At 45.9% G+C, this 21,118-nt stretch overlaps 1 protein-coding gene across 4 annotated transcripts in view; it reads left to right on the top strand.

Annotated features, from left to right (window-relative positions):
- The first annotated feature begins 7,877 nt into the window (after nt 1-7,877).
- Nucleotides 7,878-21,118, top strand: part of LOC140733760 (lysoplasmalogenase TMEM86A-like) — a 28,696-nt gene continuing 15,455 nt past the window's right edge. The window contains exons 1-2 of one of the 4 annotated variants that reach the window (XM_073057512.1): nt 7,878-7,945; nt 20,207-20,323. In XM_073057512.1, coding sequence (XP_072913613.1) covers nt 7,937-7,945; nt 20,207-20,323 — 126 coding nt within the window. In that variant the 5' untranslated portion in view covers nt 7,878-7,936. Of the gene's footprint in view, nt 7,946-18,604; nt 18,872-20,206; nt 20,324-21,118 lie in introns of those variants that run through there. The other 3 variants (XM_073057502.1, XM_073057524.1, XM_073057531.1) reach the window with 3 other exon arrangements.

Genomic DNA, 21,118 nt, shown 5'->3' with positions numbered 1-21,118 from the left:
GAGCTTAGAATAATAGAGGGCTATGGGTAAAGCCTAGGTAGTTCTAAGGTAGGGACATGTTCAGCACAGCTTTGTGGGCCAAAGGGCCATGTATTGTGCTGTAGCTTTTCTATGTTTCTATATCCTCCTTGCTGATGATCAACACTGGTGCACCTCAGGGGTGTGTGCTTAGCCCACTGCTCTATTCTCTATATATCTATGACTGTGTGGCTAGGCATAGCTCAAATGCCATCTACAAAGTTGCTGATGATACAACCATTGTTGGTAAAATCTCAAATGGTGACAAGAGGGCTTACAGGAGTGAGATATGCCAACTAGTGGAGTGGTGTCGTAGCAACAACCTGGCACTCAACGTCAGTAAGACGAATGAGCTGATTGTGGACTTCAGGAAGGGTAAGACGAAGGAACACATACCAATCCTCATAGAGGGATCAGAAGTAGAGAGAGTGAGCAGCTTCAAATTCCTGGGTGTCAAGATCTCTGAGGATCTAACCTGGTCCTAGCATATTGATGCAGTTATAAAGAAGGCAAAACAGTGACTATACTTCATTAGGAGTTTGAAGAGATTTGGCATGTCAACAAATACACTCAAAAACTTCTATAGATGTACCATGGAGCGCATTCTGACAGGCTGCATCACTGTCTGGTATGGGGGTGGGGGGGGATGGGGGCTACTGCTCAGGACCGAAAGAAGCTGCAGAGGGTTGTAAATTTAGTCGGTTCCATCTTGGGTACTAGCCTACAAAGTACCCAGGACTACTTCAAGGAGCGGTGTCTTAGAAAGGCAGCGTCCATTATTAAGGGCCTCCAGCACCCAGGGCATGCCCTTTTCTCACTGTTATCATCAGGTAGGAGGTACAGAAGCCTGAAGGCACACACTCAGCGATTCAGGAACAGCTTCTTCCCCTCTGCCATCCGATTCCTAAATGGACATTGAACCCGTGAACATTACCTCACTTTTAAAATATATATTATTTATGTTTTTTGGATGATTTAAAAATCTATTCAATATATGTATACTGTAATTGATTTATTTATTATTATTATTCTTCATCTATATTATGTATTTCATTGAACTGCTGCTGCTAAGTTAACGAATTTCATGACACATGCTGGTGATAATAAACCTGATCCTGATTGTGGTCTAAGCAGATCTTCTTCAATCCCCGCCTGGATCCATCTTCCCTTTTGTTTTCCTCCTTCTATCAACCACCTGTCCCTGTCTCCCAGCTTCACCCCTCCCTTCCATATCTGGCTCAGTCTGTCTGCCACCCTTCAGCAACCCCTCACCCCGCCTGGCCCCGTCTCACCACAAACACTATTCACTTTACCACCACCTCTCTTCGCTCTCAGTCCTGACATTGACTGTTCCTTCTCCCCCAGTGGATGCTGCTCAACGTACAGAGTCTTTCCAGCAGATTTCCTTATCTATTTATTGAGATACAGCGTAGAATAGGCCCTTTCGGCCCTTCGAGCTGTGCTGCTTAAATCTCCTGATTTAATCTGAGCCTAATCTGAGACAATGATCACTTAACCTACTAACCAGTAGGTCTTTGGGAGGAAATTGGAAAGTCACGCAGTCATGGGGAGAACGTAGAAACTCCTTACAGGCAGTGGTGGGAATTGAACCCAGTCACCTGGACTGCAAACCATTGTGCTAACCACTATGCTACCGTGCCGTCCAGTTTGTTGCTGCTCCAGATTTCTGCAACTACAGTCTCTTGTGACTTCAACATAACTTCCTGGCCTTGCACCCGACACCTCTATTTATAAATCCCTGAGTTATATTTGTATTATTAACCAGTCTGTAATGCGCTTTTCTAATTTCAAGATGTTATGCAGACCTGAAGCCCTCCCACTTCTGTTAGAAATCTGCTACTTAGTTCATTTGTCCTTCCTTATTTTCACTGCCAAAGGTTTCACTTCCCATTTCTGAGTACTAAACTCTGTCTAGGCTCTCTGTCCAATCAGAGTTTACTAGTGTGTTTTTCATTTTATATAGAGCGACAGTGTGGAACAGACCGTTCTGGCCCAATGAACCTCACCCGGCAGCCCACCTATTTACCACTAGTCTAATCACAGGGCAATTGACAACGACCGACTAGCCTACTAATCGGTACACCTTTGGATCGTGGGAGAAAACCGAAGCACCCAGAGGAAACCCAGGCAGTTACGGGGAGAATGTACTGTCATGTTTTGAAACTCAAAAACATCAATCTAATTGCTAGAAAAAGATGGAGCTCGGAATAGAAGTCTAATATAGATTTTACTTTAAGTGAGGCATGAATGTAAAATATGTCATTTCCATAGTTTCACAGATAACCAACAATGCATTATGTAAACAATAAAGAATGCTTATCAAACTATATATTTACAATATTACTCAAATGTTAAATACACAGCACTCCTCCCTGCTTAGCTATAAACTCCAACTCAATAGAGAATGCATCTCAACTGTATGCACAGTGTACTATATAATACAACTACTATACACAGACATCTACAGCATAGTAAATTTTAAATTGTCCCATTCAAGGCTAAAGGTTTAATCGCTGTGGAAGCTTTCTTATTCTTGTGGGATAATGTCTTTCCTGACAAGGGGGATCACTCTGCTTGGCAGGTGAGACTTGCGGCCGTGAAACAAGCTCAGCTTCTGGGGCCTCCTCCGTGGTGGTGGTAGGAGTTGGCTCTGACACCGCAGGAAGTGGTTCTGACAGCTGTGGCCACCTTTCTTCTCCGACGATTGCCTCTGCTCTCGCCAACCCATCGATGTGTCATCTTCAGGTGATATCAGACACAATCTCCAGTGTGTCGGACGGTGTGCAGTTCTGTCCTCGATCTTTTTGAGCACCCACTTTTGACCGTCTTGCCAGGACATTGTCTGAGGCGCTCTCAGTGTGCCTCAGCTGTTGAGTCTACACGTTCCTTCCGAAATTGGGTTTGTGGAGATCCAAGCGTGAACGCAAGGGATGTCCCAGGATGGTGAGTTGTCGGTCGTGGAGTGTGCTGTATTGCAATATGCAAGGAGAAGATTAGCGAACTTCTGATTCAGTGTCAGTGTAGAGTGTGCTGCTGACATGCTTTTCGGACTCTGGATAAACCTTTCCACCAAGCCATTTGTAACTGGATGATATAGTGCATATGTAATATCTCTTATTCCTCTCGTAGGAATGGACTGTGGTCCATTGTCACTGATTAAATGTTCTGGAACTCCAGTCCCTGAGAAGAGGCTTCTCAACATATCAGCAGTGTGTGAGGCTGTAGTGGAGGCTATTGGGAACACTTCTGCCCACTTTGTAATGCACTACTACCAAGAAATTTGTGCCCATGAATGGTCTGGCAAAATCTGCATGAATCACCTGCCAGGGATGGAGAGGCACTGCCCTTGGCAGCTTCTGGACACGTTAGCGTCCTGAATCAGATAAAACTTCGAACCAACACTTCCATTTTAGCCAGGTCTGGATGACCACATGTAGCTCCTCCAACACTTTCGCTCTCTGCTTGGATGGTACAACAACTCTCTACCCCCACGTAAAGAAGTCTCTGTCCAAAAGTTCGTAACGGTACTGGTAAAAAAAAAAATGGGGGAACTGGAGTTTCTGCTGCACATTCCTGCCACTTTGGGTGTCCACGTAGATCTGAGACAGAGTTTCCTGCACCAGCTCTTCAGCCACACACTCAGATCCCCTGTCTCCCTGTTCCTGCCCTCACCAGCAAGAGGAACTGGAAGCAATCTGGAGTTAACCACCCTGGAGGTCCTGCTTTTCAGACTTCTTCCAGGTTCTAAGGAGACCAAAGCTCTACACAGTGTCACCAGAGCCTTGTACAATCATAACAGTACTTCCATATATCTTAACTCCCACCTTCTGGCAATAAGACCCATCCATGCACAAGAATGCCTAAGATCTCTCAGTTACGGCAGTAGGGGCAGTGTGGTGGGGTAATGCTGTTACAGAGTCAGCAACCCAGGTTCAACCCCTGGCCATGCTGGTAAGGAGTTTGTACGTTCTCCCTGTGACTGTGTGGGTTTCCTCCGGGTGCTCTGGTTTCATCCCACAGTGAAAAAGGACGTGCTCATTGTAAATTATCCTGTGGTCAGGCTGCGCGGCTCATTGGACAGAAGGGTCTGTTCCATGTTGTATCACTAAAGAATTCTATGCGCTTATCTGTATATCACTGAAGGAGTCCCTCAGGGCAGAGTCCTGTGCCCAAACATCTTCAGATGCTTCATTGGTGACCTTCCTTTGGTAATAATGTGGAAGTGGGGATGTTTCCTGATCATTGCATAATGTTCGGTCCCAGTTGTACTGTTCAGCACACAATACAGTCTACGTTTCCTGCAGTCAGAGCTGATATCTGGCAATTATCATTCATGCCACAGAAATGCCAGGTAATGGGTATCACCAGCAAGGCAGGGGCTTACTACTTCACTTTGCTTTTCATACTCCTGGCATTCAATGGCATTACCATTGCCATCTCCCTGACCATCAAAACCCTGAGGGCTTGACATTGACCAGAAGATCAAGTAGACTAAAAACGTACAAGAGGAAATCTGCAGATGCTGGAAATCCAAGCAATGCACACAGAATGCTGGGGGAGTTCAGCAGGCCAGGCAGGACCTATGGAAAAAAGTACAGTCGATGCCTTGGGCCAAGAGACCCTGTTGATCAGAGGATGGGAATCCTGTGATGGATATTCACTGCCCTGGCCCAGGACACTTACAGCTAAACTCATCTTTTTAGCAACTCACTATCCAGGGATGAAGCTTCTTATCGGTAGAAGCAGACACCAAGGATTAGTGTGCTTGCCCTCAGAAAAGAAAGCAATTACCATCAGCAGAAGAAAATGGTCTAAGGATTAGGGCATTTGTCATTAAATAAGGTGCTTATCCTGTTTAATCAGCAGAGGAGGACTTACTAGATGAATAATCAGAAGAAGAAAAAACAAAATAATTATCAGAAGGGAAGTTAGATGTTATAGAAATGAGGACACGCAGAAGGATTGCTCTCTGTATGATCCATTTAAAACAAAGTTACTGTGTTTAATCTGCTTTGTTAGCTGGAAGTATCTGCTCCTGAGATCCCACTGCTTGGAATAGTGACGACTGACAGCTTCAGGAAAGAGAATAAAGCAGTTAAGTAATGTAATCTTTGAAATACGTTGATAGTTTAATCTCCTTAAAGTGAGAGTATTAGAAGCCACTTATCACTGATAAGGCTTAAGGTTTCGATTTAAGCTTAGTATTCTAGAATGAGCCCACTCGATATCACCACTCCGCCCAGCACCCAAAAGCCTTCCCACGTCTACAAGACAGAACTCCACTTGTCAGCAGTGAGCGCAGCCCCTGCGACTCTTGTGAAGCTTCATCCTGCCTAGAACAAAGAAGTCTGTCTGATCGGTGCCCATTATCCACCTTCAACATTCATCCATTCTCCATTTGGCACACAGAGGCTGTGACGTCTTACGAGATGCACTGGCATTACCTGCCGGATTATTCCAAGGGAAACTCTCAAACCTGTGACCTCTACTACTAAGAAGGGAAAGGACAGCGGGGCACAATCACCCGCAGGATGTTGCACACTATCCCAACTTGGAAATATATCGCTGGGTCGAAATCCTGGAATTCCCTGTCCAATGGAACTGCCTCAAACAGAAGGAATGCTGCAGTTTAGAATCATACAAAGAACTATGGGAATGGTGAGGATGGAGCACCGTGGGTGGGGGTGGGACAGGTGGCAGAGAATGAGTGCCAGGAGTGGGAGGTGGCAAGGGGGCAAACATACCCATCCCCGAAACACCAGAAAGGCGCCAACATTCTCTCAAGTTGAGCTTTGACTTTGTTCATCAATGGGCTTGGTATAAGCCTCGCTGTAGTCAGACCGTAGGGTGTCACTCCTGGCCTCAGACGGATAAGTACTCTTCTTTCCGTGCCCGCAGGACTGTGAACAACTCCGGTATTTCTCCTGCCCCTGAACATTGTTTAGTGAATCCATTCTTGCAATGTGGTTCAGCTTCCCGATGGCACGTCATCCCAGTAGTGGTGAGAAGAGATTCTGAACAACATAGACACCCTCTTTTAACTGCTTCTCATTGTTACAGATGGAAGTAATAAACATTCCTTTCACACTGAGCTTTTGTTTCCCTGTGTTCATGAGCTCTTTCTTTGTCGGCTTTAGCATAATGCCTGTTTTCTTCGCCAGTTTTCTTCGAAGATGGCTGTGGCATCTGGCCCAGTGTCCATTTTGCAACTGAACCATGGCACACCAGCCTTGTCTATTTGAATCTAGAGCCCCGAGGAAAGCTCTCTCTTCGTCTGAATCACCGTCTTCTTTGACCTCCTGAAGAACTGTTTTTGAATGAAGCTGGTTTTCATGGCCAACACTACTGCACCAGTAGCAGTTCACTTTTTTGCTGGACACAGCTCTTTGATGTGGAATGGAATCTTGCCACATCTGCAGTTGGACATTTTACCCGCTCTTTGTTTCACTTGTCTGTTTTGTTTGAGCTGAACTCTACTGTTAACTCTTTCTGTAGTCTTTCTTCTAGCACTTTGTTTGTATCCTTCTTTCTGCACAACTTCTAGGTTAACCTCAGCATCGTTATCGCGTCTGAGTTCTGCCTGCTGCTGACAAACATTTTCACTCTGCCTGACCATAGTCATAGCCTTCTCTAATGTGAGATTTCGGAATCAGAATCAGAATCAGGTTTGTTATCACCGGCATGTGACATGAAATTTGTTAACTTAGCAGCAGCAGTTCAATGCAATACATAATCTAGCAGAGAGAGAAAAAATAATAAAATAAAAATAATAATAAGTAAATCAATATTGAATAGATTTTTTAAAAGTGCAAAAACAGAAATACTGTATATTTAAAAAAATTTGAGGTAGTGTCCAAAGATTCAATGTCCATTTAGGAATCAGATGGCAGAGGGGAAGAAGCTGTTTCTGAATCGCTGAGTGTGTGCCTTCAAGCTTCTGTACCTCCTACCTGATGTAACAGCGAGAAAAGGGCATGCCCTGGGTGCTGGAGGTCCTTAATAATGGACAACAACACACACAAAATGCTGGTAGAACACAGCAGGCTAGGCAGCATCTATAGGGAGAAGCCATGTCGACGTTTCCGGCCGAGACTCTTCGTCAGGACTAACCGAAAGGAAAGATAGTAAGAGATTTGAAAGTAGAGGGGGGAGGGGGAAATGCGAAATGACAGGAGAAGACCGGAGGGGGTGGGATGAAGCTAAGAGCTGGAAAGGTGATTGGCGAAAGTGATACAGAGCTGGAGAAGGGAAAGGATCATGGGACGGGAGGCCTCAGGAGAAAGAAAGGAAGGGGGGGGAGCACCAGAGGGAGATGGAGAACAGGCAAACAACTAAATATGTCAGGGATGGGGTAAGGAGGGGAGGAGGGGCATTAACGGAAGTTAGAGAAGTCAATGTTCATGCCATCTGGTTGGAGGCTACCCAGCTGGTATATAAGGTGTTTAAATTCCTTAATAATGGACGCTACCTTTCTGAGATCTGCCTGCAACTGAAGCCTCTCTGACAATTTGATGTCTAGTAGCCCGACAACAATCCTGTCTCTAATGAGCTCGGTTCTCGGATTTCCATATGCACAGTTGTCTGGCTGAGCTGTGATAAAGTCATTTACACTTTCATCTGTCTCCTGTTTTCTGGTGCTGAACTTTGTCCTCTCATGTATGACATTTCACTTTCCTGTGATATATTCTTTGAATCTGACCTGCAGAGTTTTGTACTACTTTTCCTGAGCATCTGTCAGTTCTAAACCACCCATGATGTCATCTGCTCTGTCACCCATGCAGTATATCAGTGTGCTTTCTCGATGCTCTCCTGAAGTCTGAGTGAGATTGCTTGTAACCCTAAATCTCTCAGAGTGTCTGAGCCATCGCTCAAAAGTCCTCCAGTTTAAAGAAATCAAATGTCTTGGGTAAGTAGATGGGGGTCTGCAGGTATTTGCTCCATTTTCCTGTTTGTTTGTTTGCATATTTATTATTTTATTTGTTCGGAATACTGAAGTCTTCTTTTCTCACCCTGAGAGCCTGACCGACTTCTCTGCTGTGTCTGTGTCTGTGTCTGTGTCTGTGTCTCTGTACACTTCCCCAGGCAATAATCGTCCACAGATTATTGTAATCTGCCAGTTCTCAGTTCGTGCTCCATGCAACTAGCAAAGGCAGTTTAGGTTGTTAAGTCTCTTCATAGATATATGTGAACAAGAACAGTTTGGGGGTGGGGGGTAAATTCTTTTTTGTTGGGGATCTCACTGGGTCTTTAGCCCAAATTCATCAACAATCAACCACTTCTGACAGCATGCTGTGTTTGTTATTGAGGGCGGGTGCGGAGCACACTAACACACCAGCAATCAGGATATTCAACTGAACTTTACTGATAACTTTGTTTGTACAACACGTGAACTCCTCCCATGAGGGAGTGACTAACTAAGTGCCTAGGAATAACACTATTAACTACCACCACAGCTGACAGTGTGGAGGGGTGGGTCAGCGGGTGGAGGTGTTGATCAGCCTGACTGTTTGGGGAGAGTAACTGTTTTTGAGTCTGGTGGTCCTGGTGTGGATGCTAAGTAGCCTCATCCCTGATGGGAGTGGGTCAAGCAATCCATGAGTGGGGTTGGTGGGGCCCTTTGTGCTGTTACGGGCCCTTTACCTTCATCTTTCTGAATAAATATCCTTGATGGCGGGTAGGCTGGTGCCAGCGATGCACTGGGCAGTCTTGACTACCCGCTGTACAGCCTTCCTGTTTGCCGCAGAGGAGTTTCTGTCTGTGAAGCAGGCGTTTGGCGCGCTGGTCTTCCGCTGGGGCACTGAGTACGTGAGTTGGGAAGTCATATCACAGTTGTGGAATGAGCTTCCAGTAGAAGTGGTAGAGGCAGGTTCGGTATTGTCATTTAAAGTAAAATTGGATAGGTATATGGACAGGAAAGGAATGGAGGGTTATGGACTGAGTGCGGGCCGGTGGGACTAGGTGAGAGTAAGCGTTCGGCGCGGACTAGAAGGGCCGAGATGGTCTGTTTCCATGCTGTAATTGTTATACTGTTATATGGTTATATAGAACGTTGGTGAGGCCGCACAGTTTTGGTCACCCCGTTCCAGTAAAGAAAATTATTAAAATAGAAAGAGCGCAGAAAAGATTTACCAGGGTGTCGCCTGGATTCAGCAGCCTGAGTTACAAGGAGAGGCTGCATAGGCTAGGAATGTATCCCCGGAGCATAGGTGAATGAGGAGGGGGGTGTATAGGACCATGGGGGGCATAGACAGGGAAGCACGGTAGTGATCACTGACTGGAGTTCAATTCCCGCTGCTGTCTGAAGGGAGTTTGCACCTTTTCCCTGTGACCGTGTGAAACTTCCTGCTGCATTCCACAGGCACTCAGGTTAGGGTTGGTGAGTTGTGGGCCTGTTATGTTGCTGGCAGAAACTTGGAGACATTTGTAGGCTGACCCTAGCACATGCTCAGACTGTGTTGGTCACTAACACAAACAGACATTTCACTGTATGTTTCAACATATATGTGACAAATAAAACTAATGGAGTTATAACTCTAATAGGCCTGGGATTAGAAGCATAGAAAACCTACAGCACAATATAGGTTCTTTGGCCCACAATGCTGTGTCGAACATGTACTTACTTTAGAAATTACCCAGGATGACCCATAGCCCTCTATTTTTCTAAGCTTCATGTACCTATCCAGGAGTCTCTTAAAAGACCCAATCATATCCACCTCCATCACCGTCGCCAGCAGCCCATTCCACACACTCACCACTCTCTGCGTAAAAAAACTTACCCCGACATCTCCCCTGTATCTACTTCCAAGCACATTAAAATGATGCCCTTTCGTGCTAGCCATTCAGCCCTGGGAAAAAGCCTCTGACTATCCACATGATTAGTGGCGGTAGATGGTAAGGTCTAGCACAAAACTGCGTGTGTGTGTGTGTGTGTGTGTGTGTGTGTGTGTGTGTGTGTGTGTGTGTGTGTGTGTGTGTGTGTGTGTGTGTGTGTGTGTGTGTGTGTGTGTGTGTGTGTGTGTGTGTGTGTGTGTGTGTGTGTGTTTCTCTCTATTCCTTACTGAGGGGTAAATGGGGTGTCCAGGGAGGGGTAGCACTCTGGTGAAGGGACTTGTCGCATCCAATCCGGGGCAGCTCACTCGCCTTTAGTCCCCACTGGACACTCACAGCTCATCTACGTCAATCAGTAGCTGTTCGCACGCGGCACCGGTCACACACCTTGGCGCATCGCTTCGACAGGAGGGCTAAAGCAGGTGAGGGTAGCCGGTTGCCGCATACCCCAGAGAGACAGGGAGACGCCTGACCGAGCGGGTAAAATCGGCTGACTGGGTGAGATCCAAAGGCCAGGAAGATGGAACTGCAACACTTCCTGGAGAACGAGGCGCATGACAAGGCACAGAGGGAGCCACGCGAACAAGGAAGACCCCAGTTTGTGACGACTCCTCGCTCCACTGGACCTGGACTTCCAAAGTCAAGTGCAACGGCTTTTCCACAGCTGCGACGGACAACCGCCATTCCTTATTGAACTTAAGGAAAGGCAACCTGGTGGTTTTAACAATACCTCTTAAAGTATTGCGTAGTCCGAATGGGCTGGATCTTGTAGCGGTTCCACCAGTCCATTCCGCGCTCTGCACAGGCACCGGAGACATTCCTCCTACTCCCTGATAGAACAAGAAGCAAAACATGTTTTCCAGCACAGTGTGTTACGTGTCAGCTTCGAAGGGGAACAAGACATCTGTCTCTGAGCGTGTCCCTGACGAGGGAAACTACAAACGCTGGGGTGGGGTGGTAGTGTAGCGTTACTACAGGACCAACAATCCAGGATCAGCTCCCGCCACTGTCTGCAAGGAGCTTGTTCGTTCTCCCCGTGACCGCGTGGATTGGCGCAGGGAAGCGTGGCGACACTTGCAGGCTGCCCTCAGTACATACTCGGATAGCGTTGACCGTTGACATGCATTTCACTGCATGTTTCGATGTGCACCTGACAAGTAAAGCTAATCTTACTGTCTTTGTCCTTAGTCTGACAATTCCTATTGGCGCCTTCCGGGAGGGCGTCGACAGGTAAAGAAAAGGTGAACTGTGAGTTATAGGGATACATCACAGAAACAGGCCCTTCGGCCCACTGGCTTCGTGCTGACCACGAACCATCCATTTACACTATTCCTACACCAATCGCATTTTATTCTCCCCCCATTCTCATCAGCATTTCCCCTCCCTCCCCCCACCCAGTTTCTACCACTCATCTACACTCTGGGGGAAATACACAGTGGCTAATTCATTTCTGACCCATGCCTCTTTGAGAAGTTGGAGGTGTTGTAGTCTATAAATCAGAATCAGAATCAGAATCAGAATCAGACTTTAATCGCCAAGTACCTATGCACATACAAGGAATTTACTTCCGGCAGATGTTGTCTCTCTGCTCATAACAATAATAATGATAAATATAAATGAAAATATAGATTATACATACAGGTAGTGCAATCCAAGTAATAGTTAGCCGACAGTTAACCGGCAGTTAACTGTTCAGCAAAGTGACCGCAGTAGGGAAAAAACTTCTCCAGTGCCTATTAGTCTTAGTCTGGAGGGATCTGAAGCGCCTACCAGACGGAAGCAGATCAAACAGTCCGTGCGCAGGATGGGAGGAGTCCTTTATGATGTTCCCCGCCCTCTTCTTCAACCTGGAAGAGTACAGGTCCACAATAGAGGGCAGGGAGGCTCCAATGATGCGCTCGGCAGTCCTCACTGTGCGCTGTGGTCTGGTTCTATCCTGCTTGGTGGTGGCTTCAAACCACACAATGATGGAGGTGCACAGGACAGACTCAATGACTGCAGTGTAGAACTGCAGCAGCAATTCCTGAGGCAGACCGTATTTCCTCAAGAGCCGCAGGAAATACATCCGCTGCTGGGCCTTCTTCAGGATGGAGCTGATGTTCTGCTCCCACTTCAGATCCTGAGAGATGGTGGTTCCCAGGAACCTGAAGTTCTCCACTAATTCAAAGGAAGATACAGGAGTCCGAAAGTGAATCTAGCTTCAAGTGAGGCACGCATGTATCAAGTGGTAGCGTGATGATATATTCAAGTCACATATTTGTATATATAACCTGTAATTAATTTTAAACGAGCAAGAATTCTTAATCAATATATTGATTATATTCGTCAATGTGTATACACACACACACACACACACACACACACACACACACACACACACACACACACACACACACACACACACACACACACACACACACACAATTACTCAAATATTACTAACATGTTCAGCACAGCTTTGTGGGCCGAACAGCCTGTATTGTGCTGCAGGTTTTCTATGTTTCTATTAAATACACTACAGGAGGAAAGAGGATCGTCTTTGGGAATGCCATGTGGTCACAGGGAGAACGTGCAAACTCCATGCGGACAGAAGTCTGGATTAAATCTGGAACTCTTGGCGGAGTAGGGTAGCAACGCAATCTGCTGTGGCACTGTACTGCCCTTGTGTACGTGTATTCACACCCACCCACCCATCCACCCAGACAGACGCAACACAATCCTTATCTGGATGCACTGCGGCTCGACGCGGCAGCTGCTCGGAACGCAACCACAAGTAACCACGGCTCCAGCTCGACCCATCACGGAAACCAGCCTCCTCACCACGGACTCTGTCTGTTGATCTTGCTGCCTCCTCAAGGCAGCCATCATAATCAATGGCCCACCCGACCTGAACGGTCTCCCCTCCCCGTCAGGAAATTCAAAATCCTGGAAGCCCATAACACCAGGCTCAAGGACAGCTTCTACTGGGGCGCCACACGAGCGATACTGAGCGATAGGCAACACGCTAGCACAGCTTTGCAGTTCGGAATTCATTTCCGCGCGTGCGTGGGCTTTTTTCTGGGAGCTCCACTTTCCTCGCGCAGTTCAAAGAAGCATGGGTCAGTAGGCTAATTGGTCGTTGTAAAATCGTCCTGTGATTCGGCTCGGGTTAAATAGGCGGGTTGCTGGTCGAAGGGCTGGAAGGGATGTTCCACGCTGTATCTCAAATGAGAAAATAAAATAAATAAACACTCCAGTGTTGTAAAGAGTTATTTTGCTGCTCTATAAAACTCTAGTTAGGTCGCAATGGGAATATTGCATTCAATTCTTGTTGCCCCGTTAAAGGGCCTCTTACATGTTAGGATGGACTCTTGATCTTACAATCTGTTCAGTCAAGGCCTTCACTGGACTTCTCTGTAACTACAACACTTTATTCTTCATTCCTATGCTGCTTTCCCCTTGTACTATCTCAATGTACTGCTGCGATGAAATAATCTGTATGGAAGGCACGGAAACCACGTTTTTTCACTGTACCTCAGTACATCCGAATCAGAACCGGGTCTAATCTCACTGGCAATGGTCGTGAAATTTGTTAACTTCACGGCAGCAGTACAATGCAATACATGATAATAGAGAGAGAAAAAACTGAATCACAGTAAATATATATATATATTTAAAATAGTTAAACAAGTAGTGCTGAAAAAACAGGAAATAAGAACGTAGTGAGGTAATGTTCACGGGTTCAATGTCCATTTAGGAATTGGATGGCAGAGGGGAAGAAACTGTTACAGAATTGTGGCGTGTGTGCCTTTAGGCTTCTGTACCTCCTTCCTGATGGTAGCAACAAAAAGAGGGTATGTCCTTGGCAATGGGGGTCCTTAAATGTTGGAAGCCGCTTTCCTGAGGCACCGCTCCTTGAAGATGTCTTGGATACTACGGAGGCTAGTGCCCATGATGGAGCGGACTAATTTTACAACTTTCTGTAGCTTCTTTCGATCGTGTACAGTCGCAGCACCATACTAGAATAACAGATGCTGAAGCAGCTGGTCAGACTGCTCTCCATGGTACATCTGTAGAAACTTGTAAGTGTTTACGGTGACATACCAAAGCTCCTCAAACTCCTAATGAAATATAGCCGTACTGTATGGCCATGCACTTTGGTAGAAGGTGGGTGGTGGAATCTGGGGGACGTTGAAGCAAATGTGGGGAGAATAAAATCAGACTAGTGTAAAAGGGCCAGGTGAACTTGATGGGCTGAAGGGCCTGTTTCTAAGCTGTATTACAGCTATGAGGTGGCACATCAATGCTGACCTCGTGGGAAATGCCTACATCACAAAGAAGGTTTCTGTGATGATTTGGGCACAGAGATATCTGCTTTTGATATTTTGAGAGCTACAGGAGTGCTTTTGCTACATTGGCTTTCATAAGTAAGTAGTACTAATAAAGAGGAAATAAGTAAATCGAAGTATTGAGTACAGGAGCTAGGATGTTACGTTGAAGTTGCATAAGGTGTTGGTGACGCCTGATTTGGAATATTGTGTTCCATTCTGGTAACCTACAGAATACACCTATGGAGAAAATCTGGGTGAGACTAGAACTAGAAGTCATAGGTTAAGGGTGAAAGGTGAAATATTTATGGAAAACATGAAACTCAGACCCTCAAGTTCTGGCAACATCCTCATTAATCTTCTTGACCATCTTTCCAGTTCAATAACATTTTTTCCTATAACAGGGCAACTGAAACTGTGAACAATGGCCCAAGTGCAGTCTCACCAGCTTCTTGTACAACACATCCTGTGTGACCATGAGGCCAACAAAGGAGAGGGACCTTGCCTGGAACTTCTCTGCCATGACAAATCAATCCATGGAACATACAGCTATACACCACAGGAAAAGCCACAAAGTTGTGTTGAGCAATTAAACCTGTAATTAAATACTTAACTAGACTAAATTTGTCTGCCTAGAAAATGTCTATATCACTCCATTCTCTACCCACCCATGTGCCCATCTATGAACCTTTTGAGGCCTCTTTTACTCTCACCTCTCCCACCACACCTGGCAGCACATTCCAGGCCCCACTCTCTGTGTAAAAACATATGGCCCACACATCTCCTTTGAACTTTCCCCCTTCTCATCTTAAATCCATGCCCTCCAATTTTAGACCTTTCAACCCCAGGATAAAAAATACCATCCATCTACTCTACTAGTGTCTGTCATAATCTTACAAACTCCTATCGGTTCTCCCCTTAGCCTCCGTCACTCCGGAGAAAACAATCTTAACAATCTTCGTCTTATAGTACGTAGTCTAGTCCATCCTGGTAAACCTCTTCTACGCCCTCTCCAAACCTTCAACATCTTCCTATAACCAGAGCTGAATGCATACGCCCAATGCAGCCTAAGCTCAGATTTATAAAACTACATTCTAATTTCCTGACTGTTGAACTCAATGCCTCGACTAACAAAGTCAAATCACCCTATTGACTTGTGTAGCCACCTTCAAGGAGGTTGGGCCCCTTCTGCTGTTTTAACCGCTGTTAATCAAAGTTCAAAGTAAACTTATTAGCATATTTCACCATTTACTACCTTGAGATTCATTTTCTTGCAGGCAAGGTAGTATATGGTCCTGTTACTGTTCCACATGTAGTTCAGTTTGTAATATCACTGTGAACTAATTCAGACCTCCGATAGTTTCTGATTTACTTGAACTCCCACCACTTTCCGACTGCCAATACAGGTTGACGCACGGTCAATATACAAATGAGAAAATCTGCAGGTGCTGAAAATCTGAGCGACACACACAAAATGCTGGAGGAACTCAGCAGGCCAGGCAGCATCTATGGAAAATAGTGCAGTCGACGCAAGTCAATATAAGTGACTTATGTCCACTGTAATGTTCGACACGTCTCCTTTCAAAGAGGGGACCTCCAGTCTTGAAGGAACACTGCTTAACTCATCAGGGCTACTCATGAACACAAGAGGTTCTTCACGTGCTGGAAATCCCTCATCAGTCCTTCAGAAGTGTCTCGGCCCAAAACGTCGACTGTTTATTCCTCTCCGTAGATGCTGCCTGACCCGCAGAGTTCCCTTAGCATTTTGTTTGTGCTGTTCATTTACACTGACCTGGACTGCGAACAATTGATTCCTCCTTGCCTTCACTGCCCTCCCTCACTCTGGTGGGAGCATGGTGCCCGGTTATGCCAGGACAATGCGCATCTAGGGTGGGAAGTAATGGCAGTGCCCGCGTCCTCTCACACCCTTCATTCCTTCTCCCAGCCCGTCTGAGAAGAATGCCCAGATATCTGGCTCTGTGAATCCACGCGGTAGGGGTCACCCCCTCCAGCCCTGGCTGCTTTCTCTAAGGGGAGGAGCGGAGCAACAGGTGGGTGGGTTGAGAGTAAAATATTTGAACGCCAAGGGAGGGATGGGACACTTTGAAAGGGGATGGGTGGACAACGTCCCAGCACACAGTGGTGCTCACTGCTCAGTCAGTCCTTGAACAGGATGGACTGTACTCCGCAGCTGGCACTTTCTGGCAACACAGTGCGCTCAGTCTCACTTGTCTGTATCTGATCCAGGCTTAATCAAAGGTGAACGTTGCCCTGCATCGGGTAGATGAACTGTTTATCATTGTTACATCCTCAACTTCCTAACCAGAAGCTCAGAATCTGTGCCGATTGGTAGAATTTTGGGGAAGTTGACAGTGTGGAGGTTCAGAGGGATCTTGGGGTCCGAGTCCATAGGACGCTCAAAGCAGCTGCTCAGGTTGACTCTGTGGTTAAGAAAGCGTACGGTGTATTGGCCTTTATCAATAGTGGGATTCAATTTAGGAGCCGAGAGGTAATGTTGCAGCTGTATAGGACCCTGGTCAGACCCCACTTGGAGTACTGTGCTCAGTTCTGGTCGCCTCACCACAGGAAGGATGTGGAAGCTATAGAAAGGGTGCAGAGGAGATTTACAAGGATGTTGCCTGGATTGGGGAGCATGCCTTATGAGAATAGGTTGAGTGAACTCGGCCTATTCTCCTTGGAGCGATAGAGGATGAGAGGTGACCCGATAGAGGTGTATAAGATGATGAGAGGCATTGATCGTGTGGATAGTCAGAGGCTTTTTCCAAGGGTTGAAATGGTTGCCACAAGAGGACACAGGTTTAAGGTGCTGGGGAGTAGGTACAGAGGAGATGTCAGGGGTAAGTTTTTTTACTCAGAGAGTGGTGAGTGCATAGAATGGGCTGCCGGCAATGATGGTGGAGGCGGATACGATAGGGTCTTTTAAGAGGCTTTTAGATAGGTACATGGAGCTTAGTAAAATAGAGGACTATAGCTAAGCCTAGTAATTTCTAAGGTAGGGACGTATTTTGCACAACTCTCTGGGCCGAAGGACCTGGATTGTGCTGTAGGTTTTCTATGTTTCTATGAATGGGGGAGAATAAAATTGGACAAATGTAAAAGGGCAAGGAGGACTTGATGGGCTGAAGGGCCCATTTCTATGTCGTATTATGATTGATGAGGTGGCAAATCAATGCCGACCTTGCGGTATATCTTGCTCCTGTACATTACCATCTGAGATTCTGCCAACAATGTCAGCAGATTTACAGATGGCATTTGAGCTGTGCCTAGCCACACGGTCATGGGTGTAGGGAGAGTAGAGCAGAGGGCCAAGCGCATGTCCGGGAGGTGCGCCAGCGCTGATCGTCAGCGGGGTGAAGTCTGGGGGGTGGGGGGTGCAGCCTGCAAGTGTCGCCACACTTCCTGCACCAACGTAGCAGCCCCACGATTCACAAACCCTAACCCGTACGTCTCTGGAACGCGGGAGGAAACCGGGCACCCGGAAGAATCCACGCGGTCACAGGGAGAACGAACAAGCTCCTTGCAGACAGTGGCGGGAGCTGATCCTGGATTGTTGGTCCTGTAGTAATGCTACACTACCACCCCACCCCAGCGTTTGTAGTTTCCCTCGTCAGGGACACGCTCAGAGACGGATGTCTTGTTCCCCTTCGAAGCTGACACGTAACACACTGTGCTGGAAGACATGTTTTGCTTCTTGTTCTCTCAGGGAGTAGGAAAACTTCTCGAGAGTCTCTGCAAAGCGCAGAACGGACTGGCGAAACTGCCACAAGATACAACCCATACACCGTATCCCATCTGCCACTTTTCGTTGCTCACCCTCCTAACCGCTCCAAGCGTTTCTGCAGATTGTTTCCTCAGCACTAATTGCCCCTCCACCTGCCTATCCTTGTATCATCTGCAAAGCAGGGGTTGATAAATACTGAATCACTCAGGGCATCAAACGTTTTGGGGAGAAGGCGGCGGTGGTGGGGGGGGGAATTGGGTTGAGAAGGAAGATGATCAAACTCGATGGGCTGAATAGCCTAATTCTCCTCCTATGCCTTATGCTGCACAGCTGTGTAGGGTATTCCCGGTGGTCCCATCTTCTTGGCAGTGAAAGTCAAGCGTTTGACTAAATAATAAGCATTAACAGATATCACATGGACGGTGGAAGTGAAATTATGTATGCTATAAACACCACTTACTGGAGTTGGAACAGTAAACTAGTCACGCTGAGTTCAAACCACAGCTTATCTTCTGAAAGTATCAGGGAAACAGCCGGTGTTTTTTTTTCCTGTTATTGGAAACTTTCCCGAATATGCAATGCAGGGCACACGCACCTGAGCGCAGGTTAAGGCGAATTCACTCTACAGGCCACCGTCACTCTGCTTGATCCAGATTGCAGCCGACAAGACTTGGTCACATGATTAGTTGAAAACTCTTATTTGTTCATTCACTTGAGACGATCATCCGTTTGAATATTAGCTGGTAGAACAGGTTTTTTTTTTAGTTCCCGTGCTTCTTTTGTGATTGGATTGCTTAATTTCAGTAAGAATGTTAAAACTGTTTTTCTTGAAATATAAGTCAGCCACACCATATTCTGAGTGAGCAGAATCGACCTGGACAGTTCAGCTTCTAAAGAAATTGGAATCTAAGAGCCACAAAGCAGGATAACCACACTGAGAATGGGATCACTGTTGGTAGGCAGATGCCAAGTTGTGAATTAATTTTCTTTCAGTTCATTTATTACGAATGCTAGCGAATTCATTGTTTCTGTTCTGTATATTTGCGAATACGTATCGCGAGTTCCGCCCCTTTTAGAGCAGGGGTTCTTAACCTGGGGTCCACGGATTCCGGGGGGGGGGGGGGGGGGGGGGGGGTGGGGGTTCGGGAACTTGGATGAGAGAAAATGTACCTCTTTATTTTCATTAACCTTTAACATTCCCTTCATTTATGACTTTAGCATTCCCTTCATTTATGATTGTTGGCAACAAACCACAGCAGTATTAGTAGTATTTTCTTATCGCGTTACAGTTATTAGAGATATCTCGAAATATCACCACGACTCCGAAATCACGACTGTTACAAAACTAGCTGCTGGATCAAACGTGATCGCAGTCTTTCTGTCTGCAGATGATTAAACTGGCGGTCTGCTGGGCAGACAGCCCTGCAGAATGATGCACAACATGACCTGCGCGTTGCGTTGTCAAAGACCACCTCGCGGTTTAAAGTTCTTATTCAAGCTAAACAGCAGCAGCCTTCACGCTGAAATGACTCTTAAAAATAAATACTCTATTTTAACTTGTCTGTATTTTAAATGCATAGTCCTGTCACTTAAAGCATTAATAAAACACATATATCACAAGTTAGATTTTAAAAATTATTTTGATAACACTATTTGAAATATAATCGGTTTCCTTTGTAATCCAATGGATTTTATTTTATATATTTAAATAGATTATTCTGAGAAAGGGTCCAAGGACTTGACCAGACTGACAAAGGGGTCCGTGACAGGAGAAAGATCAGGAACCCCTGATCTGGAGTTAAATTTTGTTTTCCTTTCTCATTAGCAAACCACATGAAGGATGTACTGTGCAGTGATTGAAGCAGGAGTGGAATTAATCAAAATAATTTTTTAGAACATAGAATGGTACAGCACAGGGACAAGCTGTTTGGCCCACAGTTAGTTGAGCTGAACCAAATAAGTTAATAAAGGCAGCTAAGCTAATTCCTTATGCCTACACCATGTCCATTTCCCTCACATCCATGTGCCTATTTAGAAATGCCTAATGTATCTGTCTCTCTAACACCCGCCACACGTCGATGCAGCTATAAAGAAGGCATAGACAGTGGCTATATTTCATTAGGAGTTTGAGGAGGTTTGGTGTTTCACCTAAAACACTTGAAAAGTTCTACAGATGTACGTGGCGAATATTCTAACGGGCTGCATCTCCGTCTGCTTTGGGGGGTGGGGGGCTACTGTATTGATCAAAGTAAGCTGCAGAGAGTTGTAAAATTAGTCTGTTCCATCACAGGCACTAACCTCCATAGTACTGAAGACGTGTTCAAGGAGCGGTGCCTTAAAAAGTTGGCATCCATCATTAAGGACCCCCACCACCCAGGACATGCCCTGTTCTCACAGTTACCATCAGGTAGGAGGTACAGAAGCCTGAAGGCACACACTCTGTGATTCAGGAACAGCTTCTTCCCCTCTGCCATCCGATTCCTAAATGGACATTGAACCGGTGAACACCGCCTCACTGTTTTTTATTTCTGTTTTTGCACTACTTATTTGATAGATATACTTACTATAATTCACCTTCTTTTCTATATTATCATGTATTACATTGTAAAGCTGCTGCAAAGTTAACAAATTTCACAACGTATACCGGTGATATTAAAGCTGATTCTGAATCTTAGATCAGATTAGATCTTTCAGATCTCTTCTCATCCTCCACTACTCAAGTTTGTCCAGCCTCTCGTTATAACACATGCCTTCTAATCCAGGCAGGGTCCTGACAAACTCTTCTGAACCCTCTCCGAAGCCTCGACGTCCTTCCTATAATGGGGTGACTGGAATTGTAGGGTCAGAGAGACAAATAGCACAGAAGGGGGCTCTTCAGATGGTGAGGTACCTGTCTATATTAATTTCAGTTACCAGCTCTCGATCAGTAATTTCAATGCCTTGGCGATTCAAATGCTCGTCTAGATTTCTCTTAAACGTAGTGAGAAGACCTTTCAGTGCGTTCCCAAGTCCAAATCATTCCTCAGAAACCCTATCGACTTCTTACCTCTTTTTCTAAACCTGTGCTCTCTAGCTCTGGATAATATCTGCACTATAACGCTGTATACCTCTGTCGGGTCTTCCCCCAGACACCTCCACTCCTAAGGAGAGCATAACTGAGACACTCCATCCCAGCTAACGTTCTGGTTAGTATCGTCTGCAG

This window comes from Hemitrygon akajei, chromosome 1 (assembly GCF_048418815.1).
Source record: "Hemitrygon akajei chromosome 1, sHemAka1.3, whole genome shotgun sequence".
Taxonomy (NCBI): Eukaryota; Metazoa; Chordata; class Chondrichthyes; order Myliobatiformes; family Dasyatidae; genus Hemitrygon; species Hemitrygon akajei.
Note: the sequence above shows the minus strand (reverse complement) of the source record. Positions and strands in the feature narration are given on the sequence as shown.